The 12,664-nt window shown below is 41.6% G+C and overlaps 1 protein-coding gene across 4 annotated transcripts in view; it reads left to right on the plus strand.

Annotated features, from left to right (window-relative positions):
* The window catches only part of CNTN6 (contactin 6), a 350,488-nt gene that overhangs the window by 194,074 nt on the left and 143,750 nt on the right, over positions 1-12,664 (plus strand). For all 4 annotated transcript variants that reach the window (XM_053303087.1, XM_053303088.1, XM_053303086.1 and 1 more), the window contains one exon: positions 10,261-10,356. In XM_053303087.1, the coding sequence (XP_053159062.1) occupies positions 10,261-10,356 (96 nt within the window). The remainder of the gene's footprint in view (positions 1-10,260; positions 10,357-12,664) is intronic.

The raw sequence follows: 12,664 nt of genomic DNA on the forward strand, positions 1-12,664 counted from the left end.
ATAGCAACTCTGTGATGGGGATGATTTTCACCTACTTACATGCAGAAAAATTGCCCCTCCTCCCGTGCCATGGTTCAATCCAGATGACACTCTCTCTCACACACACAAATACACAGCTATCGTTAGTCAAAATAGAGACAGAAGATCTATCATGGATCTCTGTTGTTTTGCATGGTTTGGTCCTATAGTTAATTGTTACACTCCACTGAAAGAAATTGGACAATGTAGTTATTACTATCTTGTTATTTAGTTCCCATGGGATTTAGTTTGCTGTATTTCTACTTGGGTTAGGGTGCAAATATGGAGGCCTGTTTATTTATTTATTTATTCAATTTCTATACCACCCTTCCAAACATGGTTCAGGGTGGTTTATACAGAGGAATAAATAAATAAGATGGATCCCTGTCCCCAAATGGCTCACAATCTTTTTTTTTTTTTTAAAGACTTTTTAAAAGTAAGGTGGGGGATCAATCTCCCACTTAAGAGAAAGGTTTGAGATCTCTGAAAACACAAAAGCCATGACAGTGAGAAAAGTATTTCTCTCCTGCCCATGGACCATGTTGTGTAGCTTTGAAAGGTAATGTAGGTAACAAATTGCCAGTCCCCTTAACACAGATGTTGCAGTTGCTTATTGCAAATCTTAACAGTCGACTCACTCTGAAAACTGCTAAGTTCATAATTTTCTATTGTATTTGCTTGGGTGAAGAACTGCATTGTGATACATCATTGCAAGTTGTGTTAGTCATTCCATAATATATCATATCCTATATGGCAAAGCAAAGGGATGAACGATATGATGTATCATGAACCAGAGCATCTTGAAAGAAATGTGGAAAGGCCCATTGATCTTCCTTTTTTCCCCATGGAAGATTTCTCAAGCTCAAGAAGTGTTTCTGCAAATAATACTTAGCATTATTGTATTGTTCAATAATGGACTATAATTATAACAGTAATATTTAAAATTATATAATGACAAAACATTTATGGAATAAAATCAAAAGTTCAAGAAAGCATAAAATTGCATTAATTCAGATAAACTGTGAGTAATTATGCAAGGTAATAAATTTGACTTGGTCTAATTATCCATAACATGCATTAGGACACTCTTATTTCCTTGTTTGGTATTTAGAAAGATAAGGCTGTCTAATATTCCTTCCTAAAATAAGTTAGGGTTATTTCTGGCTAGTTTATTATATTAATTATAATACTCCAGGATTTCTCTTGCACAAAGAAGGAACTTGTATATAATCCTGAGAATGGTTTGGTGCAAAGCTCCATTATGATTTTCATTGATTTTCATACTCTTTTCAACAGGGCTCTGGGTAGTGCACATGAATCCATCCTATTATTTTAATAACAAGCATGTGATGTAGGTTAGCTGAGTAACCAAGGTAGCTCAGTGAGCTTTATAGCTGAATGGGGATTTGAATCTGTGTCTCTCTGTCCCTAGGTCTAACTCCTGATCTTTATCAAGTATACCCAACATTTATTCTCACTAATGCCTTTCAAATACAAATCCACACAAATACATGCCCCATCACTGATTGTTCTGACAAATTATCCAACCAGTGAAGCAGGATTGATATGAACAATTCCATGGAGGTTCTATTGGGATAAAATGGGTGACATCCAGATCCAGAGTGTTGTCAATTGGAGTGCAAAGATTTACTGTATTTGGCAAAGGGATAAAAGATCTCTTTGCCAAAAAAGGGAAGGCAAACCTTCCTTGGCAGGCAGTTTTAAAAAAAATGCAAAAAGGCTTGTCTTGCCAACTCACTCCTTATGAATACTTCAAAGAATCACTATAGTAGGAGGACTTCTGCTGAGCAATTACTGAAGCTCTTCTCACGTATCTGTTAGGCTTGGGAGGAAAGCGGGCTTGGCCTGCTCTCCCCACAGATGAGCAGCCACTCATAGCTGGATGGATGAATCGGCTAAGGGAGATTAGGTCACTTTCCAGTGATCGTGGGAATAGCCTCACTGATTGTATCTTGAAAGTGAATAATGATGCTCATGATATTGGTTGTGGTTTAGGGATTATTGTTTTTGAATGGTGTTATCAAATTTTATTTGATTTTATCATCTATTTATTTATACATTTGATTTCTATTTAGTATTAGTTTTGTTTACTTCTGGTTACAAACCACATTTTGGTGGAAAGTGGGATACAAATTGGCAAGTAAAGTAATAAGAAAAAATAATACAGTATGTCCAACTGATGCAAATGGAACTACCTTTGAGGGACATGCATTTAGGATCACAACCCTAAAGTTCCTACAACAGCATATAGTTTGCTATCTTGGAAGTATTATCTGTTCACTTAAAAACTCTGCTAAATTTAGGATCATGAAGAAGAATAAAAAGGCAATCTGACATGGATTGAAATACAGTGAACTGAAAAATATATAGCATGTTGGTTGCTTCATAATTCAGTGGAACATCACAGCCTCCAGGGATCCATGCTGAATGAAGTAGCACCGATCATTTGGGAGCATGGACCATGCTTCCCACCAACATAGGATGTTCATCTGTGGGGAAGGGATGTTTTGCGTAGCCTCCCCCCCACCAACCCACCCACTGCATCAGTCGTGTGAATACCCTTAGTCAGTGAGTAAGGCCCAAGCAGCTATATAGAGAGAGGGAGGGAAGGGGGAGTTTTAGTATTTCAATGTTTTGTGTTGCAGTTAACTAAGACCAAGTGATAAACTCCTGACACCATCAGTGTTTATCTTGGCATTAAATGCTGAGGGTGGGTGGGGAGGAATAGATGGAGAATATATATTCTCTATTATGTGACAGACTGTTATTCCCATTAGTAGTAATGGATATGGGAGCAACATGAGCGCAAGGAGGTAAATGTTTGTGCAAATTACATTCATATATTTCTCTGGGTACAATAATTTATCACCTAACTAAACACCTCAGCAATTACCATGCATTTGCCCATCTTTTGATAATTTCAGTGCAAGGCAATTAGAGTGCTTCAAATTCTTAATTGTTGTCTAACTTTACTTCTGTTATCATTTTCTGTTGTTAATCACTGGCTCACATCCTGACTAAATTTATGAATGCACATTTATTATTGAAATCAAGTCGTCCTTTAGACTACACGTTAAGCAGTACTATTGAGAAATTTAGTCAGAATGTCTAAATACCTCAGCTGAGAATGAGGAACCTTTTTATTTTGAGGGTTACATTGCCCATTTTGAATTACCCAGTGTACCAATTTTAAAATATAGAAGTTATTGTGCTTTCTGTTGCAAATTTGAACATGCAGATATGGACATCTGCACTATGTAAAGACCTATTCTGCCTTTTATATGCGCATGCATGTGTGGTGCTAAAATTCACAAGTGGTCATTTTAACGTATGCACAGACATGTTTACCCTCATATGCAGAAGTGCACAATTACACTTCCAGAGTTTCATTTGCACACACTGGGCTGGTTCACACAATCAACCAAAGGAGGTAAAAGCTGGGTTACCCACATTTTGTGAGTTCGCAATGTTTTTGTGAATTCACAAAAATCTCTCCAGCCCGGGTTTCTCAAACCAGGGGTAACCGAGATTTTCTACCCTGCTGGTAACCAAGGTAGGATAAAAAGAGAGCACTTCTAATTTGCTCTTCTGGATATGTGAACCCACTCTCCTTTTTTGCCCTTGAAACAGGCCTGGAAACAACAGAGACCTGTGGTTACAGGTGATGATGATGATGATGATGATGATGATGGATGTGCCTCTCTGTGCCACTCTGCAAAGCACACTCTGTGATACTGTTTGAGCTGGTTTAGTAGGGCTGGGTTCCCCTCCTGATCCTCATGGCCAATCAGAGGGCAGGTGCTGATGTTATGAAGCTTTCCAGTCTACTGGCAGTGGAAAGTATGTTGGGAAGGCCTGAAGGATTTTCCATGTCTGCAGCTCTAGATTTCAAGAATACCTGACTTGACTGTGTGTTTCCTGGGTTTGCTGACCGAAACAGAGGTTCTGCTTGTGTGCTGAAACTACAGTAAGATCTCCCCTGTCCTCTAGCCCAGCCCCAAATGATTGTGTGAACAGATCTATTATCTGGCTGCATTCATATGTAACACATGTAACACTGCAGGTGAAGGGGCCTCTGGTTTCAATTTCTGTATGTCTGAATGCAGGCAGCCATAGTTTTGCCAGAAAATGGAACTGCAGTTTCCCTCCCTGGACTCTGATTTGTACCTTCAGTTTGTAGTGAGCTTTGCTGCCTGGACCTCTGGTTCTGTCGTGCCAGTATTGTCCAAACACAACACCCCTGTCTGGCTCTTTCACAACCAGAGTTGAGGGAGAAAGCTCCTCCCTCGCTCTGGCTGCTATTGGCTGCCAGGACTGTCTTTCAATCAAGATGGAAGACCCAGCAGCCATTCCCCCTCCTCTCTGCAGACTCACTGACTGCAGAGAGGAAGCTTTCCATGGTGTTCAAATTTGGATGGGAGAGCAGGGGGAGGGAGAGCAGAACCTCAGGTCCACTGGACTCACAGTGCTGTGTTACATGCAGATGCAGCCAGTCTCTTCACTCTCTTACAATGATATTGCTTCCAATCACGTGCAAGTAGAGACAAAATAGACACAAGCAAAAACTCTGTTCTTTCATAGGCAGTCAGAAGGAACCTTAGATGTTAGAGACCTGTATCTCATTTATGTAACTTCCTCACACATAATCAGCAGCGGAGCTTTTACTTTGGAGCCAATTACTCAGGAATGCACTACCAGTATCGACTATATGATCTAACAACTCCCTCTTCGCAAAACTTTTGATTTAGCCTCTTGGTTGGCATTGTCAGGAACTGACTGTTGTTAGTATCCAGGATGCTCGCTTATCTTTTCTGTGGACTATTGCCATGCTGCCCTTAAATGGAACCCTAACTACTGCTAACTGGGCAAACCTTTTAAAGTGATGGCTCTCTTGTATTTGACAGAGGGGTAGCAACTGTCTCTGTTCATCTCAGCAGAGTGTCCCTCTCAGTGACTGTTTGCTGATGTCTTCTGAACAGGGGTCTCAAACTGCAGTCCGCCAGCTGTTGTTGGACTAAAACTTCCATCACTGCCAGGAACAATGGTCAATAGCCAGAGGTGATGGGAGTTTGGGGCCAACATCTGCAGGAGGGCTGCAGTTTGAGATCCCTGCTTTAGACAGTCCACCCCTATGGGACAAGGAACCACTCCTCTTCCTTCTGCTATGTAAGCCACTTTGGAAACCTTTTTGTTGAACAGCGGTATGTAAATATTCTAAATTATAAACCAGTTATATTAATATTGCTTTAAGTAAAGCAGTCTGCATCATGCAAGTCCTGAGTGAAATTGAAAGAGTTGCCAAGGTTAAAATTATACCAGCTGAACATCTTGCTTGTTCTGTCAACCTGCTTCCCAGCATTCTTTAGAAATGTTCCCATATGGTTCAGCATATATCAGTAATGTTCTTGTGATAATCTAATTTGGTTAACACAGAGAAACATGTGTTTTTCTTGCCATAAGCATATCTCATACTTCCTGTGGCCTGTGAATGCTTCCTACAGATGGTGATGACTTGCCACTATGTGCAGCTGAGCCCAGCATCTCTGTGCCATACTCAGAAGGATCACATTCACACCTGAGCATTCTGCTCAGTCGACATAATATCATTACGGATTTGACTGATTAGCTGCACCATGCCAATAGTCACATGCCAGAATGCCTTGGTGAAAAAGAATTGTCAGGGAGGAGGAGAGGAAGCAATTGGGAGGCAATTGCAGCTGATAGGCAGGATGCAAAGTGAGGCAAGGCAATGTTCTCCAAGTAAGACAAATGCAGGCAGAGGAAGGGGAGAATTATAGTGAGTCAGTTGATATCATATTCATAGATTTCTGCAGAAAGCACAGTTAGCGAATATACCATCTGCAAAATACGGCTGCCATTTCTTAAATGTCTATTAGAAATTGCAGTCCATTCCAAACACCTGATCTCTGCTATGCACTTCTTGATAACAAAAGACATAAGGCTTTATTAGCTTTTGTCCAGTTATACTATAGCATTATGCTGGGTAACACAAAAAGAGAAGGAGATGTTACATCTGTGTGAAGATACTGTAGATAATTTTTTAGGAGGTTGTATTTCACCACCACCACTTAGGCCTTGCAACCCTGCTTCCAACTGCTACTGTGGTGAGCATTTTGGAAAAACATCACAGGAACCCTTAGATCCCCAGCTTTAGATTATTTCTTAAGGCAATAGTAAATATGATATTTTCTGATTATGTCTGCTCTCTTCTGATACTTTCAGCCTGAGGTGGTTTTTCCTCTTTAAAATGGCAAGTTATCTGGAATACCTTTTGGTGGAAAGCTTTTTTAAAAAGCACCGAAAGGCTAATTTCTATATGTATTTTCATGTGCTAGTAAATTGGATTAAAATTGTCCCAACATGGGAAATGCCAGCACCTATTTTATGAGGTGTAAATCCTCACAAATCCAATGAAATAGGCCAATCTCTAGCCAATGGGTGAATTATTCAGGGACTTGTGAAACTACAGGCCATTAGACTTCACACATAACCTCCAGAAGTTGTTTTCTTCAAATTGCACCAATTTTCAGATTTCTGTACATAGCATAGTAATATAAATGTGTTCTATTCTCTGTCTTTTGTAAAAAGAAAGAAAGAAAAGTTTAGCTATATCAGTATGGCTCATTTAATTCCCTTAATAGACCTCTAGACCAAAAACAAAACCAAAAAAACCACCTTTACTAGAAAGCCAGAAACTTTGTATTTCAGTAGCTCATTTGTCTTCACCTGTCTTGTTCTTAGGTTCTTGTTTTTTTAATTTGATATATCAACCTGAAACCTGAAAATGTTATATGAAAGTAAGCTCTATTGAGCTATAAAGTACATAAGAGCAGATTCTTAGATAATTCTGCAGAGAGGACAAACAAAGTGTACGGAGTTGGGTGGATGGACTATAAGCTACATGTACAGGCATCCCATTCTCCATAAGGGCCAGAGAATGCACTGCTGGGGATGGAAAGATGGACATCATTCTGTCCATAGGATCAAGTGCATAGATCCAGATAAGACAATGACACATGGTATAGGTTAAACTCAACCACCAGTTGATTCATCAACTTAACAAAGATCTCACGAGAATCAAAGAAAGTGTGAGTGCAATGTGGGAATCAAAAAGTCAAACAAATCCTAGGGTTGAGTTTGTGTCATGGGTGATTACTGCTTGAGTCTAGGGCGCAAATAACACACACCTTCCCTTTCATATAACCTCTGCATTGGTGAGGCAAGCAATTCCACAAGGGGGTTGTATTCCCTAAGTAATCACCCATGACCCAAACGCTCTCTGAAGGGCTATTACAAGAAAATGCCATCCGTCATATGCATATCATGATTGTAATATAGAAATGCCCCTGTGTGAATAATCATCCAGTGACACCTTGCCCCCCCCCCAATGAGGGGGGCACAGAAGGGGCGAAGTGCATGTATGGATGGGCTAACTGTGTCCCACATGTTAGATTTCTGAAACAGAAATGGGTTGGTAGGGGTGCATTTTTGTGAAGGGCGAGGAGTGCTTGCCACCCTTCTGGAGTCACCTTTGCAATCACCAACCATTGTGACCAAAGGGTTACATTTATTATATCTATTACATGTATATTATTTATTGTATGTTATTACATCTTTACATAAATTAATAACCAGCCCTGTGTTAAGGGAAAACAGGAAAGGAGGGGAGAGCCAGCAACAACAATCCTGCACTAAAGGTCAAGCATAATGGGGATAAAAATATTCCTGCTTGGCCCCTTAAGATGACCAGCTAATCCCACTCAGTGAAAGGGGCAGGGGAGTGGGTGTCAACTGTCAGTCCAAGAGGGCCCAGCAAAGAGACAGGTCTAGCTTAAACAGCCTCGACCAAGCTATCTAATTGGCTCTCCACCCACACCCTACCATGGTGATATGGATGCCCAGTCCCACCTCCATTGCAGCTGGATGAAACTGTGCTCCCCAACACTGAGCTTGGGGGAATTAAATAGTCCTGCTGGTCCATCTGGTCTAGCATTCTGTTTATGGATGTGCAAGCCAGCTTGATTTGTACTGCAGTTTGAATCAATCTGGTTCTCTTCAGCTGGTCCACGATCGAACCAGATGGCCCTGGTTCTAAATGAATCGGTCCAAACAGTTCAGATATATACTTGTAAAGGGGAATCCGGTGAGGAGTCCCTTTTATAAGTAAAGAGGGACATTCACTCCAACTGGACCAGTCCCAGTTCTAAATACCCCAGTCCAAACAGTTCAAGTATATACTTGTAAAGGATTCCCCTTTACAAGTAAAGAGACACATTCCCTAATCCTAGTGGGCGAAAGAAAGGTACCTTATTCCAGGTTGTGGTGGAGGTGGCGGAGACATTGATAGTGGTGGCGGTGGCTCCTCTAAGCCCTCCTCCACTGGCCTCCTGAATGACAGCAAGAACTAGACCACAGCTGGCCCGGGCTGTCATTCTGGAGGCTGGTGGGGGGCTTGGAGGAACCCCTGCCTCCACCCCCACTACGGCCGAAGTCTCTGCTTTCTCTGCCATGGCCTGGAATAAGGTACCTTTCTTTTTCTTTTGTGCCTCCACCAGCCTTAGGATTAGGGAATACTCCTCTTTACTTATAAAGGGAAACCCGTACCGGATTCCCCTTTACAAGTATGTACCCAAACTGGCCTATGAACTGCTTTGGCCCAGTTCAGTGGTTGAACTGGACCAGACCCAGTTCAACTGGACCCCAACTGGGCCAGGTTGCTTTGAATCCGGTTTGGATTTGAACTGAACCGGCATTATCAGCAGTTCACACATCCCTAATTCTGTTTCTAACCATGGCCACACCAATGTCTCTGGGAAGATCTTTGCTCTCCAACAATTAGCATTTAGAGACATACTGACCGCATTCACACGTAACAGAGAACCAGAATTGCAAGGGCCAGAGGTTCCCCTATCATTACATCATAACACATGCAACTCCAGTCCTGTTCCCTCCATAACCCAAGGTTTTGCTCTGGAGACTCTAATTTGAACCCTCAGTTGTAGTGAGTTTCACTGCTGGGTTCCATGGGGCCTCCATTACAGAGGAGTTGAGAAAGGAAGCTCTTTTCTTCCCTGGCTGGCTGTTCAGGCTGTCCTTCAAGCAAGAAGGAAGCCCACACAACCAGCTACCCCTCCTTTCTTCAGTCTCGCTGACTTCAGAAAGGATTTTCTCCATTTTGTCTGAATGCAGACAGGAGAGCAGAGAGTGGGGGGAAGCAGAACTGCAGATCCATTGGATCCATGGTTCTGCCTTACATGCAAATGCGGCTGCCTCTGAACCTGGAGTTTTCTTTTAACTATCAGGGCTGTTAGGCTTGGATAAGTCTGTCCTCTATGAATATGGAGTGGTAAGGGAGAAAATTTCAAATTCTTAATCTTTTTTAACTTTAAAAGACATGGTTGCATGCTAAGGAGTCAATTGAAATTAGACAAGGTATAGTTATGATTAATCTATATCCTAAAAATAATCTTTCTGGCTCTATAATTTCTTATTTAACTCAGTGTCGTGTTTAATTTGTGAAGGGCTAAACTGAAGGCCCATAACCCTTTGGCATATAACTAGAATGGATTAAAGTAGTATCTTACAGAATAAAATAGAAAACAGCAAACAAGTAAATATTTCCATTAGCTTAGAGTGCATTCGCTAGCATTTCCAACCAAGAAATTGGCAAAAATTTTGGAACACATGGTAGAAAAAGGGATACAATCAAATGTTTTTTTTAAAAAATCTTCATGGTAATAGAAGTAGCAAACATAGAATCAAACATAATCTTCAAATTGCTTCCCCACTGAATAAAATACAGAACTATAACTTAACTTTGAACTACAGCCTGGGACTGTGCGGTATAAGAGGCTGTGCAAAACTATTCAGACCCTGAATAGACAATGTCTTCATAGGAGATGGAAGCACAGAAGACCAAATAGGATGATGGTGCTGATGGTGATGATGATGATGATGATAAATAGTAATTGTTGATTGTGGAAATTGCTAATCTAATAGAGGTAATAGAGAGCTAAGCTAATAGAGTGTGGTATTGGCATACACAAACACTTACCAAGATAACAGCATGACTTAGGCTGTCCAAAGAAGCATAGGCACATCATCCCAAGCCTTATCCCAGATGAATAGTGATAGCAGAATTGGCCCCATTGTTTGAAAATGGATTCATCTGACAGATTTTTAATTATGTTTTTCCTCAAGATCTTGAAAGCTTTGAAACTAAAGCAAGAAGCACCGTATCAGTCAGAAAAGGACAAGGAGTCGTTCTTCTCTGTGGTCCTCCACCACATTATGGAGGTAGTATGAGACATTTTGTATTCTGTTTTAAAAAAATCTTATAGCACACATAATGAACAGGTAGACTATATTATGCATGTATACTTAACTTGAAACCTTAGGGCATATATCCTAGCGCAGTGGAGTGTCTATGCATGGAAGGGTTACAATACAATTTTTAAAAAGTCCTGTTTGGCCATCTCCAGCATGCATTGGATTGATAGGAAGTAACTTTTATTAGATCTGGTAAGGGCTGGATAGGGATCTGAGAGATAAAAGTGTAGGCCCTCCAGACACTAATATGGCCCAAAATGCATTGAAAGAGCAGGGGATAGCATTATATTGAGCCCTAGATTCTCCACATCGTCACTGCACCATGTAGATCATTCTCCCAGTGAACAATTACCTATTACCATTATTATTTTTGGAAACAAACAACAAAATTATTGTAATTGTTATATTGTTGTAAACCGCCCAGAGATGGAAGTTTGGGGCAGTGAACAAATCTGATAGATAGAGAGATAGATAAAACAAAACAAAACAATCTGCAATTCTTAGCACAAAACCTGTAATGCTAACATATTAATGTGGTATAGATTGTTGTATATGCCGTGTATAACACAGGTTGTAGGGTGATGAAAACTTCTTAAGAATGAATGATAGTCAAGTCAAATGAAAACTAAGCCATTCAGAAAAGCAGACATAATGTCCATACAATACAACATAAATGACAGAAGTGGGTTCTGGTTTCAGGGTAGTTTTGGACAAATTTCCAATGGGGGGGGGGGGGTGCACAAAACCAGAGAACCCAGTTTGATTCAAGTAGAACTGGACTTGGACTGAACCAGATCCAGTCCGGTTCTGTGCACACTAGATCTGGGACCGGTCTGGCTAGTGCCTGAACTGGTTTGGGCCCGACTCGGAGGCATTGTCTTTTTAAAGGGTGGACTTTCAAATTTTTTTACTGCCTGTGTGGTGGTTTAGGGGTGTTGCCGTGGCTGTGAGGGGGTCTCCTGAGATTCCCCCTCCCCCCTGTGGCCTCCCCCAATCATTTGCAGCCCATCACAGACCTCTCTGAGGTGGCAGCGGCCTTTGGGGGGCTGCTGCCCATGTGCACTGGCCATGTGTGTGGCTGGATCTTGACATGGCCAGTGCACATGTGTGGTGGCCTCCCAATGGCCACTGCCAGGACAGAGAGGCCCATGACTGGCCAAAGATGGGCCAAACCAGGCCAAAAATGACCAGGGGAGGCCGGGGGGAAGAGGAGGAACCTCAGGAGACACACACACCCTGCGCAGCCATGGCAGCACCCCCCGCAGCCCCACAATGGTGGCAAAACTGCCATTTACAACAAAGATTTTTAAAAAACCTGAACTGGCCCAGCCTGGTGGGTTTGGCTCAACCTTGCACATCCTTAATTTCCTCTGGTCCTCCCTTGCCAAGTATCAGACATTGTGGCAGGAAAGATGACAGACAGCAACAACAGCCGGTGTCATTTCTCTCAATGGCCCTGCTTCTGTGGTGGATCCACCCTAGCTGACTTACTGGACTAGGTCGATATATTGTTGGAATGCATTGTGAGAATTAAAAAGGTACATTTGAGTTCCAGCACTGCTGCCTGCTGTTGTTGCTCCTGCTCCTGCCTCTCAATACCAACACTGAAAGGTGGCATTTTAAGTTCTCTGACAGAATGTGTTGTCCTCCCTGATGTAGCATCACTCCCAGACAATGCTATGTCATAGAAGGCAATGCATTCTGCCAGAGAGCTTAAAATCATGTGTCTCGGTGCTGGCATTGAGAGGCACTATTTTAGTTTTCCCTGTAATGCATTTCTCTTCGCATAGTGTCACTCTGGGATGATGCTACATTTAGGGCAATGCATTCTGGGAATGCAGAATGGTTTGGGAAACTAAAATAGTGTGTGTTTTGTAGAGGAATGGGTCCCCTGGAAGAATGGGTCCCAGGAAGAATGGGTCCCCTGGCCCAATGCGGGTGAAGGCATCAGAGGAAGTGCCCCTTCCCTGCTGATACTGGGTCTGAAAGGAACCAACTAATCTGCTTCTCTTTAAATGAAATTTCAGTGCTAATTGTGATATAAATGAGCCAAGCTTCTCTATGAGGGGTGTGTCCATTTTCTGTTGCTGCTCCCTTACAAGCAAATTTTCAGAATCCTCATTGTAATTGTTCTTCTTGATGCTTGCTAATTAACATAGCATTGTTTTTGTATGAACTCCATATTTTTTCACAATACAGGAAGTTACTAAAGAATTTGGTGAATGTGGATACCTCTGAATTTGGTGTCCAAAATATCTTTTAAGCTGCATTATTT

This window comes from Hemicordylus capensis, chromosome 2, assembly GCF_027244095.1.
Source record: "Hemicordylus capensis ecotype Gifberg chromosome 2, rHemCap1.1.pri, whole genome shotgun sequence".
Lineage (NCBI taxonomy): Eukaryota > Metazoa > Chordata > Lepidosauria > Squamata > Cordylidae > Hemicordylus > Hemicordylus capensis.